Genomic DNA, 18,961 nt, shown 5'->3' with positions numbered 1-18,961 from the left:
TGGACTTTAACGTTTTTATTGTTGTCATGGAGACGTGGGGGGGTCAGGTTACAGACGGCGACCACGGCGACCACCCTTCCTCCTGGTGGAGTCTGACGGGATCGGAGTCACGTCCTCTAAACACACAGGAGAAGAAGAAACAGGGATCAGACACAGAAGAAGAAACAGGGATCAGACTTTGTTTAGGTGTGTGTGTGTCTGTCTAAGTGTGTGTCTCTAGGTGTGTGTGTGTGTGTGTGTCTCTAGGTGTGTGTGTGTGTGTGTCTCTAGATGTGTGTGTGTCTCTCTAGGAGTTTTATATCCAACATTAGACGAGGTCAAAGTGATCTACAGTCTGTCCGGTAATGGATCTACCGGTTTAAACTGCCCACATGGTGGGTTACACTCCGGCTAACCTACACCAATGCTAACAGAGATGCTAACAGACTTCAGTTCTTAAAAATCAGGGAGTTTAATGACATAAAACTGAGTCTAGGTGTGTGTATCTCCATGTGTGTGTGTGTCTCTAGGTGTGTGTATCTCCATGTGTGTGTGTGTGTCTCTAGGTGTGTGTCTATCTCCGTGTGTGAGTGTGTCTCTGTGTGAGAGAGTGTGTGTGTGTGTGTGAGAGTGCGTGTCTGTGTGAGTGTGTGTGTCTCTGTGTGAGAGTGTGTGTGTCTCTAGGTAGGTGTGTGTGTCTCTAGGTAGGTGTGTGAGAGTGTGTGTGTCTCTAGGTAGGTGTGTGTGTCTAGGTAGTTGTTTTCTAGGTGGGTGTGAGGAGTGTGTGTCTCTAGGTAGGTGTGTGTGTCTCTCAGGTAGGCGTGTGAGAGTGTGTGTGTGTCTCTAGGTAGGTGTGTGAGAGTGTGTGTGTCTCTAGGTAGGCGTGTGAGAGTGTGTGTGTCTCTAGGTAGGTGTGTGAGTTTGTTCTAGGTAGTGTGGTGGTGTGTGAGGTGTGTGTGTGTCTCTAGGTAGGTGTGTGAGTGTGTGTGTCTCTAGGTAGGTGTGTGTGTGTCTCTAGGTAGGTGTGTGAGTGTGTGTGTGTCTCTAGGTAGGTGTGTGAGAGTGTGTGTGTCTCTAGGTAGGTGTGTGAGTGTGTGTGTGTCTCTAGGTAGGTGTGTGAGAGTGTGTGTGTCTCTAGGTGGTGTGAGGTGTGTGTGTCTCTAGGTAGGTGTGTGAGAGTGTGTGTGTTCCCTAGGTAGGTGTGTGAGTGTGTGTGTGTCTCTAGGTCGTGTGGTGTGTGTGCCTAGTTCTCTTAGGTGTGTGTGAGTGTGTGTGTCTCTAGGTAGGTGTGTGTGTCTCTAGGTAGGCGTGTGAGAGTGTGTGTGTGTCTCTAGGTAGGTGTGTGAGAGTGTGTGTGTCTCTAGGTAGGCGTGTGAGAGTGTGTGTGTCTCTAGGTAGGTGTGTGAGAGTGTGTGTGTCTCTAGGTAGGTGTGTGAGAGTGTGTGTGTCTCTAGGTAGGTGTGTGAGTGTGTGTGTGTCTCTAGGTAGGTGTGTGGTGTGTGTCTCTAGGTAGGCGTGTGAGGTGTGTGTGTCTCTAGGTAGGTGTGTGTGTCTCTAGGTAGGTGTGTGTGTCTCTAGGTAGGTGTGTGTGTCTCTAGGTAGGTGTGTGTGTCTCTAGGTAGGTGTGTGTGTGTCCTCTCACCGATGCGTCCGATCTTCATCCCAGACCGAGCCAGAGCTCTGAGAGCAGACTGAGCTCCTGGACCGGGAGTCTTGGTCCTGAAACACAGCAGAACCACATCGGTTAAACGACCACCAATCAGCAACTTCTGATCAATAACTCCACCAATCAGCAACTTCTGATCAATAACTCCACCAATCAGCAACCTCCACAAATCAGCAACTTCTGCATCTCATTAATAACTTCTGATCAATAACCAACATTGACTCATCTTTGCACTAATTATCTCATTCAGTCTACACTCAAACACTGATGCAACTTCATTCAGACTTTGGTTAAATTACAGTCTGTCAGATATTAATCTAGTTAATCTGATGGGAGTTAAAACCTGATGATTGATCAGGTGACCTGGTGATTGATCACGTGACCTGGTGATTGATCATGTGACCTGGTGATGAAAGCACCTATATTTGCTCCAAAAAGGCCAGATGCAAAGAAACTGTCCATTAACCCATTAATCAATTAAACCATTAACCAATTAATCACCAATTTCATTACTGCTGACACAGTGATGGAGCAACAGAGAAACCAATCAGCTTCTAGTCCAAAGACAAATAAAACTACAACTCCTACTGCCTAAACCTGTCAGTTACTGGAGTCATTTTATAGGATATTTAATAAAATGTAAACACAGCCGACAGACGGTTACACAGACAGAAAGCATGACAGACAGGAGAGTGTGTGTCTCTCTGTGTGTTACCTGTTGCCCCCGGTGGCTCTCAGCTTGATGTGCTGTGTGTGTGTGTGTGTGAGAGTGTGTATCTCTGTGTGTGTGTGTTACCTGTTCCCCCCGGTGGCCCTCAGCTTGATGTGCTGTGTGTGTGTGTGTGTGAGAGTGTGTATCTCTGTGTGTGTGTGTTACCTGTTCCCCCCGGTGGCCCTCAGCTTGATGTGCAGCGCCGTGATGCCGAGCTCTTTGCAGCGCTGAGCCACGTCCTGAGCGGCCAACATGGCGGCGTACGGTGACGACTCGTCTCTGTCGGCCTTCACCTTCATGCCGCCGGTCACACGGCAGATCGTCTCCCTGGAAACACACCGGCCAATCAGAACACAGGTACAACAACACCGCCTGCCCAGGATACTGAAAAATAAGTTCTACTGCCTCTTCAATGACTAAAAGTCTCAATATTTTAGATCAAAGAGCTGAAATATTTACAGTAAAACTCTCTAAAGATTGAGACATTAAGTCTGAACATTACAGCAAAAACTCAAGACTAATATATGGAGGAAAGCTGCAATATTAAAAAGGTAAAAAGTCAGAAATACAGGCAGCCATGAGTGTGTGTCTGTGTGAGTGTGTCTATGTATGTGTAAGAGTGTGTGTGTGTCTATTAAGAGAGAAAGATAAAGTATGTGGGTTCCAGAGAGGAGGAGGAGAAGATATTAAGAGATTCAGACTATTAAGTCTAAATGAAAAGTCTAAGTAAATTAAAGCAAAAAACTCAGAATAAGTTAAGACTAATATGGCGGAAAGCTGGAATATTAAAAGACAAAAAGTCAGAAACACAGACAACTATGAGTGTGTCTCTACGTATGTGTAAAGTGTGTGTGTGAGTCTGTCTGTGTTTGTGTGTGTGATGAGAGAGAAAGATGAACATTTCTCTTAGCTCCAGCAAGAAGAAGAAGAAGAAGAAGAAGAGGAGGAGGGAGGGAGCCTTACTTTCCGGAGAGGTCAGTGACATGGACGAAGGTGTCGTTGAAGGAGGCGAAGATGTGGCAGACTCCGAACACGTTCTCTCCTTCAGCTACCTGAGGACCCAGACTGATCACCTGCTCCTCCTTCTTTTCCTTCCCTTTACGAGGAGCCATTGTCTGCAACACACACACACACACACAGCACACATTATAATACAGTCACACACTTACATTAGATTACACAGTCAAACACAGCACATAACCGTTAGATTACATTACACCAGTCACACACACAGACACACAGTTAGATTATAATACACTAGTCACACACACAGACACACAGTTAGATTATAATACACTAGTCACACACACAGACACACACACACAGTTAGATTATAATACACTAGTCACACACAGACACACACAGTTAGATTATAATACACTAGTCACACACAGACACACAGTTAGATTATAATACACTAGTCACACACACCACATATTAACACTTAGATTATAATACACCAGCCAACCAAACAGCATTTTTTTCTGAGTTTGTCGCCTGCTCTGTCTTTTCCTTATGTCTGTGTGTGTGTGTGTGTGTTCATGCATCTCTGTGTGTGTGTATGTGTGCATCTCTGTCTGTGTGTGCGTATGTGTGTGCGCGCGCACCTCTGTGTGTTTGTGTCTGTGTTCCTTCCCTTTACAAGGAGCCATCGTCTGGGAAACCAAACCTTAAATCTAACTTTATTCAGGGGTCCCCATGTTTACACACGTTACATTTAAAAGGCTTTCAGACCATTTAGAGTTAATGTAATACCAACTTCAACAGCCTCACTGGTAAAGCATACAGGATGTTACAGAATACCTTCAGATCGTCCTGATATTTTCAGAATAAAAGTGAATATTTTGCGGGGGAAAATGCATTGAGTTTGGTTGGTGCCCGAGTTAGTGTCCGTTTAAAGACACAAAAGACAGCTTACACTCTAGTATTACTCATTTATTAGAGCTTTTATGGAAGATCTTCATTTATAGAGACTAAATCAAACATAACAGGTGATTTATGTTTTGATTCTCCACCAACATTAACACAACAGACAGAGCCAGCTCCAGCCTGAACCAAACTCCATCCGCAAAACACACATTTTAACTCAAACTTACAGTAACTCAGGTTTTACTCAAACTATACGTCTGAACAGCACTTCTGTCAAAAATAAACACTTAAGGACACACTGTACAACCTGCATTAATTATATTTAAATATGTATTATTGGCGTTTTCACTCTGCAGACGGTCAGCTCGCTGATGTTAGCATCACCTGCCCTGCTGTCAGACTGTTTCCTAGACAGGATCAGGTCTTCTACCACACCTGTCCTGTGTTTGGAGTTTTATATCTAACGTTAGAGGAGGTCAAAGTGATCTACAGTCTGTCCGGTAATGGATCTACCGGTTTAAACCGCCCACATGTTGGGTTACACTCCGGCTAAACTACACCAATGCTAACAGAGATGCTAACAGACTTCAGTTCTTAAAAATCAGAGGGTTTAATGGCATAAAACTGAGTCTAAACTACTACACATGTTGAGCGTTTAAGACTACTGTAAGGTTAGATTCACACCAAATATAACAGTTCAACAAATTACAGTTAAAATCTCAAAAGTTGCCATTTCCTTAAATCAGCTAAAAAAATGCATTGAGTTTGGTTGGTGCCCGAGTTAGTGTCCGTTTAAAGACACAAAAGGCAGTTTACACTCTAGTATTACTCCTTTATTAGAGCTTTTATGGAAGATCTTCATTTATAGAGACTAAATTAAACATAACAGATAATTTATGTTTAGCTTCTCCACCAACATTAACACAACTGACGGATCCAGTTCCAGCATGCACCAAACTCCATCCGCAAAACACACATTTTAACAGAAATCTCAAAAGTTGCAGTTTCCTTAAATCAGCCAAAAAATGCATTGAGTTTGGTTGGTGCCCGATTTTAAAACTGCATTTAAACCGGCAGAGATGTCCGGTTCACACTAAATGTAAGTTAGCTAGCAGCTACACATTAAGTTTAATCATAGATACATATTTGGGTTGATAGATCGATAAACTGCGCGCGAGACAAACCAAAAGGTGAGATAGTTTCAAGTCTCGCGTGAAAATAATCTCACTTGCTTTGCTTTCAACAGTTTATACACCAAATAACTGACTCCGCAGACTTTTATTAGTGAATGAAATAAATCTGGAGTCTCTCCGTTCGGAGCTAAAATGGCGACATGTTGCAGCGCACACACAGAAACATGGAGAGAAAAACGTCTAAAATCGGACATTAAGTTTCACTCAGAGACACAATTTCCCCGCGAACACAAAGTATAATCATCACACATCACTCTCAGACACATTAAATACTCGGATGTTCACCTGAAAAGTAGATTAAAGTCGGATTAGAGTGAGAGGAGAACTCACCGCTGTGTGTCTCTATACGAAGCAGAAACAAGAAAGGAAAGAACTTCCGCTTCCGGGGCCAAAGATGACGTCTCCTTGACGCGTTCAAGCGCGGGAAGAGACTGCTGCTGCCGCTTAGCGGTCACTACAGGAAACACACGCTCTTATTTATATATAATATACTATATAAACATTATAAAATATATAGTTATAGATAAAATATTTACATATAATATGTATAATAATATTTTATTAACGTTTTATGTATTTTTAATTTAAATTAAAATTTAATAAAAAATAAAAAAAATAACTAAACAAATGAAAAAATTAAAATTTATAATTTGGAGAAAATTGTACACTGTGATTTATTTACTAAAACTCACAAAGTCTTAACATTATTAATTTAATATATGTATTATTATGAAAAATATCTTAATTTCCTTAATGTATAAATATCATATTTCTAATTTTTGTTATAAATTACTTTATAGTCTTCCACCCCAGTTAAATTACTTTAATGAGGGTGGACTAAATAACAGAAACACCTCCATGAACGTGATGTTGCTGCTGAACGTTTGTTGATATATTTTAATAAAAGTCAAACTAACTTCATCAGTTCATCTGCTCTGACTGTGTCATCAACATTAAGCATTAATATCTGAAAGGTTGTTACAGGTGAGTCACAAATTAACGGTCCAATAGTATTACATGTTGCACCTTTAAATGCTATCAATGAGAAACTTTAGATTCTTGTTCGGTGTGACCCTCTGAGGCTCGCCAACACATTTGGTTTGGTGAAGATTGGCCCCTAGAGGGCGCTACAAATACAAAAAGTTTATATTTTATGAAGAGCTAATCTGATTTTCATCATCTCACGTCTAGACTACTGCAACTCCCTCCTGATTGGCCTGCTCCCTCCTGATTGGCCTGCTCCCTCCTGATTGGCCTGCCTGCATGTGTCTTTTTCGTCGCCTTTTTGTCCCCTTTTCGCTGCCTTTTACTTTTACTTACAGAGACGGCTGCTTCGTCTGGAGGCCTGAGGCCATGAGTGAGACACACAGGTTAGAACCACACACACACACACACACACACACACACACACACACACACACACACATCTGTCCATCTGTTAGACTGTGTTTGTATGTTGAGTAATCCAAGTCTGAGGCCCTATATTAACCATCTAAGTGCATGGTGTGAAGTGCCTGGTGCAGGTGTGTTTAGGGCGTGTACGAATCCACTTCTGCTAGTTTTGACGGCAGTAAAAAGTGTCCGTGTTTAGGGCGCCTGGTTCTAAAGGGTTGTTCTTAGTGTCTTCATTAATCAGAGGTGTGTTTGGGGCGTAAAATGCAATCAACCAATCAGAGATCAGCTCCCATTCCCTTTAAAAGCCAGGCGCGTTTGGACCTTGGAGCATTGCTGTTATGATGGAGGATTTGTGTGTGTGTCTGTGTGTGTCGTTGTGTGTGTGTGTGTGTGTGTGTGTGTGTGTGTGTGTGTGTGTGTGTGTGTGTGTGTGTGTGTGTGTGTGTGTGTATTGTGTGTCTGTCTGTATGAGTGTGTGTGTGTGTGTGTGTGTGTGTGTCTGTGTGTGTGTGTGTGTGTGTGTCTGTATGAGTATGTGTGTGTGTCTGTGTGTGTGTGTCTGTGTGTGTGTGTGTGTGTCTGTCTGTCTGTCTGTCTGTGTGTGTGTGTGTGTGTGTGTGTGTGTGTGTGTGTGTGTGTGTGTGTGTGTGTGTCTGTGTGTGTGTGTGTGTCTGTCTGTATGGTTATGTGTGTGTGTGTGTGTGTGTGTGTGTGTGTGTGTGTGTCTGTGTGTGTGTGTGTGTGTGTGTGTCTGTATGTGTGTGTGTGTGTCTGTGTGTCTGTGTGTGTGTGTGTGTGTGTGTCTGTCTGTCTGTCTGTCTGTCTGTGTGTGTGTGTGTGTGTGTGTGTGTGTGTGTCTGTCTGTGTGTGTGTGTGTGTGTGTGTGTGTGTGTGTGTGTGTGTGTGTGTGTGTGTGTGTGTGTGTGTGTGTGTGTGTGTGTGTGTGTGTGTGTGTGTGTGTGTGTGTGTGTGTGTGTATGTGTCTGTGTGTGTGTGTGTGTGTGTGTGTGTGTGTGTGTGTGTGTGTGTGTGTGTGTGTGTGTGTGTGTGTGTGTGTGTGTGTGTGTGTGTGTGTCTGTCTGTATGTGTATGTGTGTGTGTGTGTGTGTGTGTGTGTGTGTGTGTGTGTGTGTGTGTGTCTGTCTGTATGAGTATGTGTGTGTCTGTGTGTGTTTACAGATGTTGAGGTACTTTACATGAGTCTTTTCTTTTCATCCTACCTTCTACTTCTACTGCGTTACATTTCAGAGAGAAATATTGTACTTTTTACTTTATCTCCCTCGGTCTGGGGCTCCATGCAAGATCTCACCTCGTGGGTCATCGATGATCATGAAGAAGGTGAGGGATCAGCCCAGAACTACACAGCAGGACCTGGTCAATGACCTGAAGAGAGCTGGGACCACAGTCTCAAAGAAAGCCATTAGTAACACAGGGGGTCCCCTGCAAGGTCCCCCTGCTCGAGCCAGCGCAGGTCCAGGCCTGTCTGAAGTTTGCCAATGACCATCTGGATGATCCAGAGGAGGAATGGGAGAAGGTCATGTGATCTGATGAGACAAAAACAGAGCTTTTTGGTCTAAACTCCACTCACCATGTTTGGAGGAAGAAGAAGGATGAGTACAACCCCGAGAACACGAACCCAACCGTGAAGCGTGGAGGTGGAAACATCATTCTTTGGGGATGCTTTTCTGCCAAGGGGACAGGACGACTGCACCGTGTTGAGGGGAGGATGGATGGGGCCATGTATCGCCAGATCTTGGCCAAAAACCTCCTTCCCTCAGTAAGAGCATTGAAGATGGGTCGAGGCTGGGTCTTCCAGCATGACAACGACCCGAAACACACAGCCAGGGCAACTAAGGAGTGGCTCCGTAAGAAGCATCTCAAAGTCCTGGAGTGGCCTAGCCAGTCTCCAGACCTGAACCCAATAGAAAATCTTTGGAGGGAGCTGAAAGTCTGTATTGCCCTGCGACAGCCCCGAAACCTGAAGGATCTGGAGAAGGTCTGTATGGAGGAGGGGGCCAAAATCCCTGCTGCAGTGTGTGCAAACCTGGTCCAGAACTACAGGAAACTGTAGTATGTGTATGATCTCTGTAATTGCAAAAAAAGGTTTCTGTACCAAATATTAAGTTCTGCGTTTCTGATGTATGAAATACTTATGTCAAGCAATAAAATGCAAATTAATTACTTAAAAATAATACAATGTGATTTAGATTCCGTTGATCATCACAGGTACTCTTCACAGTTGAGTACCTATGATAACAATTACAGACCTCTACATGCTTTGTAAGTGGGAAAACCTACAAAATCGGCAGTGTATCAAATACTTGTTCTCCCCACTGTATGTGAACACAGATGGAAAGAGAGAGGAGCTCAGTGTGTCAAAGGAAGTCCCCTGGAGGTCTAAAACTATAACAGCATAAGTAAGAGCTGGTGCAAGGCAGACCTGATCCAGTTCTATAAGGGTTGGTAGATAAATCTGACGACTATGAAGAGAAGCAGAGAAGAGACGGGGTGCCGTGTCTGTAGTTATACACCCTCCTTGCTGCAACTCCTCACTCCCTAACTATAAGCTTTATCAAATAGGAGAGTTTTAAGTTCATTCTTAAATGAGGTGACAGTTTCTGCCCCCTGAACCCAGACTGGGAGCTGGTTCCACAGGAGAGGAGCCTGATAACTGAAGGCTCTGGCTCCCATTCTACTTTTAGAGACTCTAGGTACCACCAGTAACTCTGCATTCTGGGAGCGCAGTGCTCTAGTGGGACAATAGGGTATTAGGAGCTCTTCTAGATATGATGGTGCTAGACCATTTAGAGCTTTGTAGGTCAGGAGAAGGATTTTAAACTCAATCCTGGATTTTACAGGAAGCCAATGCAGAGAAGCTAATACAGGAGAAATATCTCTTCTCTTAGTTCTTGTGCGAACACGCGCTGCAGCATTCTGGATCAGCTGGAGAGTCTTTACCTTTAAACACTGTTTGTTGCTACCCCCCTTCTTGTACTGTTTTCGGTCAAATTTGACCGGACCATTTTAACTGCTCTTATTTTAACATAAATACCAAAAAAAATGATAAAAAGTATTTTTAATAGAACAGTTATTAGAAAAAGAACATTATTAGAACATTAACATCTACAATGTGTGTGTGTGTGTTTCTGTGTGTGCGTGCATGCATGTGTGTGCAAAAATTGGTGGTTCACATGCATAAGTGGCAACATGAAAACATGAACTGACACGAACTCTGTGTGTGTGTGTGTGTGTGTGTGTGTAACCCCCCCCCACACACACACACACACACACACACACACACACAATGGCAAATTGCAGTCATGGTGCAGTGTCCCTTGCAAATGGAAACTTTGTACCTGTGGCATGTGATGCCACTTTTCAGATGGAAGTCTTCTTCTGAGACATCCTCCTCTTGCTCTGGCTGTGTTTCTATTTTTTAATCATCCATCATCTCCAGAACATAGTCCCGAGCCTCTATCACTGTCTATCGCCTCTTCATGTTGTTTGCAGAGTAAAATGAGGGCAAAGCAACATGAAACTGCTTATATAGTGTATGTCAGTAGATATGATGTTGTTCGCATGAAGGGAGGGGCATATAACACGAGAAAAAAAAAATATCCATACTTTGTTTGATTTGGAATGTTTTTCTCGTGGGGGGAAAGGCACATAAGCACGGGAAATAAGTGAGTTCCCATGATTTACACTAAACTGCTTTGGGAAAGGTGTGGTGGAAGAACATATGAAGAGGGGTAGTAGAAGGAGTATGTGAAAAAGATGGGTTCCTATAATTTACACAATGTTAATTTGTTTGGCAGGTAGTTCAAGAAAACACTGGGCTCCCATAATTTACTCTAAGCTCTTTTGGGGAAAATATGATTCATGTGTAGAATGGGCACACAAGCACAGGAAAGTTGTAGGAGTGTGTGTATGGAGATGTCTTTTATCTCCTGGATGAAAATTATACTCTTTCCCATTCATTTCCTATGGCGGTCATTTTTGACCGAAGTGTGACTAAGTTGAATAAATCACTCAAAAATCAAAGAAAGTAGTCACAAGAATTGTATGTATTCAAATGCCTTTTGTGAAGGATATAAAGTATTGAGGCAATCTGATAAAAAATGCCATATTTATAGTACAGGGAATGTGTAAATCGGTCATTTTTGACCGGAACAGTGTTAGAAGGTTAAGGGACTTATTTGAGCAACCTGGCAGTAGGGAATTACAGTAGTCCAGCCTGGAAGTAACAAATGCATGGACTAGTTTTTCAACATTGTTTTGAGACAGGATATTCCTAATTTTGGCAATGTTACGAAGGTGAAAAAAGGCTGTTCTTGAGGTTTGTTTTAAGTGGGCATTAAAGGATATATCCTGATCAACAATAACTCCTGGAAAACTTCTTTATAGTTATGTGCTTTATTATAATATCATAACATGAAATCAAAAGACTTTCTTCAGAGTATTTTCTGAAGAAATCAACTGAACCTCTCGGTTATTCATTTGTTTTATACACAGAAAGGATGGACCTTTACTCAATCCCTTATGCCAGCTCGCTATCTGTTTACCATCAGGCCAAATTCCATTCACTAACCTTACCACATGAGGTCATCAGCCTCCCTGATCAAACTGGTCACCCCCTCATTTCATCAAATCAAACAGCCTGACTGAATAACAGGACCGACTTTCATGTAGTTAATAATTATCCTAACATTATGAAAACACAATTTCAACATAACAAGAATATATAAAGTCGCATCCTGACGGGAAAACAGTCACAATACAACAGAATGAAGATCTCTGTGAGTTTTACGCTGTGGCTGCTGCTCGGCTCCGTCTACGCAAGTGAAGGTGTTGAAATCAAGCCGGCTTCTCCTCCAGACATCAACGCTGCGCTAAGAGAGATCACCGCCTCGTTGGCTCAACTGAAGGCGGACATGATGCTGCTGCAAAGAGAGACTACAGGTACAGTAATGAACTGTTTGCATCGTGTCATAGCAGTATAGAAATGTCCAAAATGATTGAAATATGTATTTTTCTATGTAGTGGAGCAAAGTAGGGCTGAAAGTACCAATTATTTTCATTGTGGATTAATGTGTGGAATATCTTCTGCATGAATAGATTAGTAGTTTGGTCTCTAAAATGTTGATGAGTGTTTCCCAAAAAGCCCAAGATGATGTCCTCAAATGTCTTGTTTTGTTTCCTGTAATAGAGGAGAGAAGAAACTAGTATATATTCATATTCAACAAGCTGACGTCACACAAGTTTGACTGTTTTTTTCATAAAAAATGACTTTCTCTCTCTCTGTCTCTCTCTTTGTCTCTCTCTCTCATTCTTTCTCTCTCTCTCTCTGTCTCTCTCTGTCTTTCTTCTGTCTGTTTCTCTCTCTCTCTCTCTCAGTCCGACAGGTTGCATTCTCAGCCTCTCTGGTGGCTGGAGTTGAACCAGGCGAATCAGTAACTACTGGACCCTTTCCCTCGTTCACTACCCTGATCTTCAAACACGTCCCCACTAACATCGGAAATGCCTACAACTCAACCACAGGTAGCTCTGATATTATAACAATACATTTTAGGGATGCCCTGATATGATCATTTTGGCAGAATACCAGTGTTTAGCGATATTATATTTAGTCAATATGGTCTTTATTAAATAAGTTTCTATGATAATTATATTTTCTACGTAGTTAAACACATGTAAACACTTTTGTAAAAAGTAACGTCTTTCTTTTTTGCTAAACATTTGGAAAAGCCCATAAATCACTGATTATTATTCTAAGTGTCTGACAACATTATGGGATGGATCCCTACAGAGATAGACCTTTTAGTTAAAGAGTAAGATCCTTTTAGTTTAACATCAAACAGCCCCAAAACCAAACCAGAGTGGTGATTGTTGGAACATTTAAAAGATGAACCACGACGGCTTTTAATAATTTTATCTAGATTCTGTCCACTTTGAATAAAGTGTGTTTTATGATGATAACCGTCACCTTATCGTGGTGGAGGGGTTTGTGTGTCCCTATGAACATGAGAGTTGTTATGTCTGGCTCCTGGTGCTCCTGGTAGGGTCTCCCATGACAAATTTGACTGAGGCGATGGGCCAGACAAAGAATGGTTAAAAAACCCTATGAATCAACAGGGAAGAGGTGGAGTTACGCTGCCTAAAGGAAACCCGGTGCCCCCGTCTGGAGCCAGGCCCAGATGATTTTTTTAATTTTTATCTCAGTCCCACAAGGCTCTATACTAATTCTGGCGTTGAAAGAATCAAAATCCACAAAGTTCTATACCTTTTATTGTTTTTGAAATTATGCCAAAAAAAAAATATTTATGGTCCAAGAGGCCTTTTTGTAGAGCACATTGAGCTAGACTTATGTGAGAAATGTCAAGATAATCGGTCTCACCGTGTGGCCTTTTGGCCTAAGCTATAGCGCCACCATAAGGCCGAATGGTATCATATTTTATGGCAAGTATAAGTATAAGCACATCACCATCAGTTAAGATGACAACATTCATGTCTCTAGTTCATTCCAGCCTCCAGTAACTTGTGAAAAGGGCATAAGTTAGGATATAATGCTAAATAGGCCCACATGCACCAATCAACATGACACTTCATATCCTAGTTATTGACCAATGGAGTGGATCTCACATTAAATGAATATACCGTTTATCACAATACATCCACGTTTTTTTCAGGGACAACCTTCCCATCAATGGGGATAGCTGGCTAGTTACTTAGCTAGCTTGCTTATTCTACTATGTTTTAGGTTTTAATGCTACACTGGTTTTAGAAGATGATCCAAAACAGCCGACTGGAGAACTGTGGCAGTGCTGGCTGCAGAGACGGATAAGTTAACGTTAGCTAACTAGCCAGCCCTAACATTAGCTTATCCAGCTTCAGAGGAGCTGCAGTCTGTTCTCCTCCCAGCAAAGAAGTCTGCAGCGGTGGGGAGCCCGGGGGGGTGAGCTAGGGAGGGACCGGGTTGGATGATATGTTAAAAAATTTTAAATCGGCCACCGTCAGCTCAGCATAAAAATACGCCAGCTCAGTCTCACTGTCCGCTGAGTGGCTTGTTCTTCCGAGGCAGAACAATTGAATTAGTTAAATAAAATCTTCCAAAAAATCTCTCAGCCCTACTACTATTAAGGGGGTGATAGAATGCAAAACTGATTTTTACCTTGAACCTAACCTCTAACCTACAACTGATCTAAGGTCAGGAAGTCTTCTGAATAGGTCGCGCAGATCTCAGAAATTGTATACATTGTTCGTGTGCTATTGCATAACTAAATTCACTTCTGAGACTTTTTTATGCCAGAAATGAACTATGTAAAGCTCAAATATGGGCCGTTTTCGAAAATTGATGGCTAGTTGCAAATTTGGTACACTGTGTCGGACTTCAGCTGCTCCACACACAGTACAGCGGCAGTCCACGGCCTGTGCTCACTCCAAACTCGTAAAATACGGACGTTTGGACATTGGCTGTCAGCGTCTGAAGAGAGGAACAAAGCATCCGGGGAGAGCAGCGAGTAGTATGAAAGGCCGACCCAGAGCCGGTCGCGGCGCCTGGCGAGGGGCTGCCAGCAACGGGGAGAGGTAGGGGATCCTCCCACACCATGCAGCGGAGGAAATGCGCTTTTCCTCCAAAGCCAGCCGCAGGGATGGGGGAGAGGCAGGGAAAGGGGAGTGTGTGTCCAACACAGTTTACCAAATTTGCAATTAGCCATACATTTTCTTAAAACAGCCCATATTTAAAGGGGTGATAGATTGCAAAACCGATTTTACCTTGTCATAATTGAAAAATGACAGTTTGGTGGGTAAATAGGACATACATAGAACCTCAAAGTCCCAATGACACCCCTTTACTATGAAAATCTCATATTTTGAAACTGCCACTGAAAACGGGCAATTACATAGGCTAATCAAATTATGAAATCAACTATGTAAAGCTCAAATAATGGCCGCTTTACGAAAATGCATGGCTAATTGCAAATGTTATCCGACTGTGTGTCGGAGTTCAGCGGCCGGTGCTGTCTGGGTTGCTACATCGCCGCCCTGCCTGTCCTCCGTCACAGACCCCGGCCTGCTGTGAGCTCGATTGAGCAAACTCAAAACTCAACCCTGCCCTGACAGAGCTCCAGGGCCTGCAGCTCGCTGTTCTCCCTCTTCCTGCTACCGGCCGGCCGGTGAGTGACTGAGAGCGCGGTCAGGGAGCTTGTTACGCCCGCAATCTCTTACCGCAGCCCACAGGTTCCAGTTCATCTTATAATGGGTATGTGTGTTGAGTTATTTAAACAATCGGGGAAATAAACGCCTCTTGTCTGCAAGTCTCATTGATAGAGCCGCGGTGAGCTGGAGTCCATCAATGAGAGCTAACTAGCCTCCTGCTAACTCTGACATTCACAAAAATGCATTCAATTGAAAGTGTTAGCTAAGCTTTGTAGGACCTTGGGGAACCTGTTATATAAGTGCCGTGACGAAATTCAAACTGCAAATATACTATAGTTATGCCGAAAGTGTAGCTAGTTAGCCGCGTTTATTTCCCCGATTGTTTGTTTAAATAACTCAACACACATATCCATTAGAAGATAACACATAGCTAGCTTGCTGCTGCTCCTAAGAAGACCCCTGACGTTCACAAAAATGCCTTATAGTGCCGTGACAAAATTCAAACCTTAAATATATTATAGTTATGCCGGCAGCCGGCTGCCGAGCCCTGGTAGTGAGTAATCCACAAAGGGTCCCTTATGCATCTTACTCTTTAACTAAAAGGTCTATCTCTGTAGGGATCCTTTCCATAATGTTGTCAGACACTTAGAATAAAATTTTTGAGAAATTTTAGTTGATAGTTTGATGATGAACCCTAATACATTTCACTAATATGTTGCTGTTGAAACAGTTACTGAAATTTCTATTTGTAAAATGACAAACATCCAACAGGTGTGTTCACTGCCCCGGTGAGAGGAGCGTACCACTTTGAGTGGTGGGTCGCTGCATTTGGAGACAACGGCGCCCACGCTTCAGGTGCTGCATTGGTCAAGAACTCAGAGAATATTTTCACGGCATGGGAGCAACGGAAGGAATATTTAGGGACTGCTTCAAATGGCGTTACGCTGTTGCTGGAGGTGGGAGACGTTGTGTCTGTGAGTCTGTGGGCTGACACTGTGGCGTTTGACAACGCAAATCACCACACCACCTTCAGTGGGCATCTGCTGTTCCCCATGTAAGACAGAAACAGCAGCTCTGTGATAGTCACACAGGTTGCTGTTGTCTTAAACAAGTCAACTTTTAAAGTGATTAATGATCTGATTCTCTCTTGTTTCTGTCATTTTAATCAAATAAACATATATCATTGCAATTACATCTGTGAGCATTTCTTTAATCTGTTTCTTTCAACTTTAACTTATTGAAAGCAGATAATCAAATTTAACATCCTAGCAGTATGAAGAAACAGAGAATGTTAAGCTGTTGTAACATATCAACTCTGTACCATGTCCACATGAGACTCTCTGGACATTGGACGGTTCAGTCTCACTTTCTAACATGAAGACACAACAGGAGATTTATAAACTTAAATAAAATAAATAAATTATTATAAAGTAATAAAGTATTATAAATTAAATAAAGTAGTTTTGGTGCCTAAATCTAACCAAACTGCATCTGTTTCACAGCGTAAATGACATGTATAAAACTGCAACAGCTACGTTTTCAGTTAACAACACTGTCATACAAGCAACATTTTTGAAAAAAACTTGACAAAAGTTACAAAAAAAAGTAAAAATGAAAAATATGTTGATAGGTGTGTTTGTGTGTTTGTGGGTCTGTGGGTGTTATACATTTATTTGAATCATTTTTGTATTCACATGAAATATATATAATACAGTTTTTGCCCATTGCTTACACACTAAAAACAAATGCTTAGATCAAAGCCTCAAAACCTAAACGTTGTGTAACCATAGCTTAAACACAGTGTAACCATAGCTTAAACACAGTGTAACCATACCTTAAACACAGTGTAACCATACCTTAAACACAGTGTAACCATACCTTAAACACAGTGTAACCATACCTTAAACACAGTGTAACCATACCTTAAACACAGTGTAACCATACCTTAAACACAGTGTAACCATACCTTAAACACAGTGTAACCATACCTTAAACACAGTGTAACCATACCTTAAACACAGTGTAACCATAGCTTAAACACAGTGTAACCATACCTTAAACACAGTGTAACCATACCTTAAACACAGTGTAACCATACCTTAAACACAGTGTAACCATACCTTAAACACAGTGTAACCATAGCTTAAACACAGTGTAACCATACCTTAAACACAGTGTAACCATACCTTAAACACAGTGTAACCATACCTTAAACACAGTGTAACCATACCTTAAACACAGTGTAACAATACCTTAAACACAGTGTAACCATACCTTAAACACAGTGTAACCATACCTTAAACACAGTGTAACCATACCTTAAACACAGTGTAACCATAGCTTAAACACAGTGTAACCATACCTTAAACACAGTGTAACCATACCTTAAACACAGTGTAACCATACCTTAAACACAGTGTAACCATACCTTAAACACAGTGTAACCATACCTTAAACACAGTGTAACTATACCTTAAACACAGTGTAACCATACCTTAAACACAGTGTAACCATACCTTAAACACAGTGTAACCATACCTTAAACACAGTGTAACCATACCTTAAACACAGTGTAACCATACCTTAAACACAGTGTAACCATACCTTAAACACAGTGTAACCATACCTTAAACACAGTGTAACCATACCTTAAACACAGTGTAACCATACCTAAAACACAGTGTAACCATACCTTAAACACAGTGTAACCATACCTTAAACACAGTGTAACCATACCTTAAACACAGTGTAACCATACCTTAAACACAGTGTAACCATACCTTAAACACAGTGTAACCATACCTTAAACACAGTGTAACCATTGTAACACAGTGTAAACATTGAAACACAGTGTAACCATATGCTAAACACAGTGTAACCATACCTTAAACACAGTGTAACCATAGCTTAAACACAGTGTAACCATACCTTAAACACAGTGTAACCATACCTTAAACACAGTGTAACCATAGCTTAAACACAGTGTAACCATACCTTAAACACAGTGTAACCATACCTTAAACACAGTGTAACCATACCTTAAACACAGTGTAACCATACCTTAAACACAGTGTAACCATACCTTAAACACAGTGTAACCATACCTTAAACACAGTGTAACCATCGCTTAAACACAGTGTAACATACCTTAAACACAGTGTAACCATACCTTAAACACAGTGTAACCATAGCTTAAACACAGTGTAACCATACCGCAAACACAGTGTAACCATACCTTAAACACAGTGTAACCATACGCTTAAACACAGTGTAACCATACCTTAAACACAGTGTAACCATACCTTAAACACAGTGTAACCATACCTTAAACACAGTGTAACCATAGCTTAAACACAGTGTAACCATAGCTTAAACACAGTGTAACCATACCTTAAACACAGTGTAACCATACCTTAAACACAGTGTAACCATACCTTAAACACAGTGTAACCATAGCTTAAACACAGTGTAACCATACCTTAAACACAGTGTAACCATAGCTTAAACACAGTGTAACCATACCTTAAACACAGTGTAACCGTAAGCCTTAAACACAGTGTAACCATACCTTAAACACAGTGTAACCATACCTTAAACACAGTGTAACCATACCTTAAACACAGTGTAACCATAGCTTAAACACAGTGTAACCATACCTTAAACACAGTGTAACCATACCTTAAACACAGTGTAACCATAACTTAAACACAGTGTAACCATACCTTAAACACAGTGTAACCATACCTTAAACACAGTGTAACCATACCTTAAACACAGTGTAACCATACCTTAAACACAGTGTAACCATACCTTAAACACAGTGTAACAATACGCTAAACACAGTGTAACCATACCTTAAACACAGTGTAACCATACCTTAAACACAGTGTAACCATACCTTAAACACAGTGTAACCATACCTTAAACACAGTGTAACCATACCTTAAACACAGTGTAACCATACCTTAAACACAGTGTAACCATACCTTA

The 18,961-nt window shown here is 41.7% G+C and overlaps 2 protein-coding genes across 3 annotated transcripts; one reads left to right on the top strand and one right to left on the bottom strand.

Annotated features, from left to right (window-relative positions):
* rps14 (ribosomal protein S14) lies at positions 1–5,857 on the bottom strand. 2 transcript variants are annotated; one of them, XM_039777776.1, is made up of 5 exons: positions 5,750–5,857; positions 3,321–3,472; positions 2,523–2,684; positions 1,622–1,698; positions 1–116 (listed from the first exon to the last, which is right to left on the bottom strand). In XM_039777776.1, the coding sequence occupies exons 2-5, from the start codon at positions 3,467–3,469 to the stop codon at positions 49–51; spliced, it is 456 nt and encodes a 151-aa protein (XP_039633710.1). In that variant the 5' UTR covers positions 3,470–3,472; positions 5,750–5,857; the 3' UTR covers positions 1–48. The 2 variants fall into 2 exon arrangements, with proteins under 2 accessions (XP_039633710.1, XP_039633711.1); XM_039777777.1 differs by having other exon boundaries at positions 5,705–5,809.
* A 5,641-nt stretch (positions 5,858–11,498) lies between these two features.
* On the top strand, positions 11,499–16,165 carry LOC120544167 (complement C1q-like protein 4). Its single transcript, XM_039777771.1, has 3 exons — positions 11,499–11,773; positions 12,209–12,352; positions 15,743–16,165. The coding sequence occupies exons 1-3, from the start codon at positions 11,599–11,601 to the stop codon at positions 16,027–16,029; spliced, it is 606 nt and encodes a 201-aa protein (XP_039633705.1). The 5' UTR covers positions 11,499–11,598; the 3' UTR covers positions 16,030–16,165.
* Positions 16,166–18,961: the final 2,796 nt, after the last annotated feature.

This window comes from Perca fluviatilis, chromosome 16, assembly GCF_010015445.1.
Source record: "Perca fluviatilis chromosome 16, GENO_Pfluv_1.0, whole genome shotgun sequence".
NCBI lineage: Eukaryota > Metazoa > Chordata > Actinopteri > Perciformes > Percidae > Perca > Perca fluviatilis.
The sequence above is the reverse complement of the archived record's forward strand: the minus strand, read 5'-3'. Positions and strand labels throughout refer to the sequence as shown.

Excerpts from the sequence above, each read along its gene's own strand:
- rps14 (XM_039777776.1), bottom strand. The coding sequence starts at position 3,469 with ATGGCTCCTCGTAAAGGGAAGGAAAAGAAGGAGGAGCAGGTGATCAGT. Across the intron at positions 2,685-3,320 it reads GTCACTGACCTCTCCGGAAA|GGAGACGATCTGCCGTGTGA; the intron begins GTAAGGCTCCCT and ends GTGTGTTTCCAG. Across the intron at positions 1,699-2,522 it reads AGGGCCACCGGGGGGAACAG|GACCAAGACTCCCGGTCCAG; the intron begins GTAACACACACA and ends GCTGTGTTTCAG.
- LOC120544167 (XM_039777771.1), top strand. The coding sequence starts at position 11,599 with ATGAAGATCTCTGTGAGTTTTACGCTGTGGCTGCTGCTCGGCTCCGTC. Across the intron at positions 11,774-12,208 it reads GCTGCAAAGAGAGACTACAG|TCCGACAGGTTGCATTCTCA; the intron begins GTACAGTAATGA and ends TCTCTCTCTCAG. Across the intron at positions 12,353-15,742 it reads TGCCTACAACTCAACCACAG|GTGTGTTCACTGCCCCGGTG; the intron begins GTAGCTCTGATA and ends AACATCCAACAG.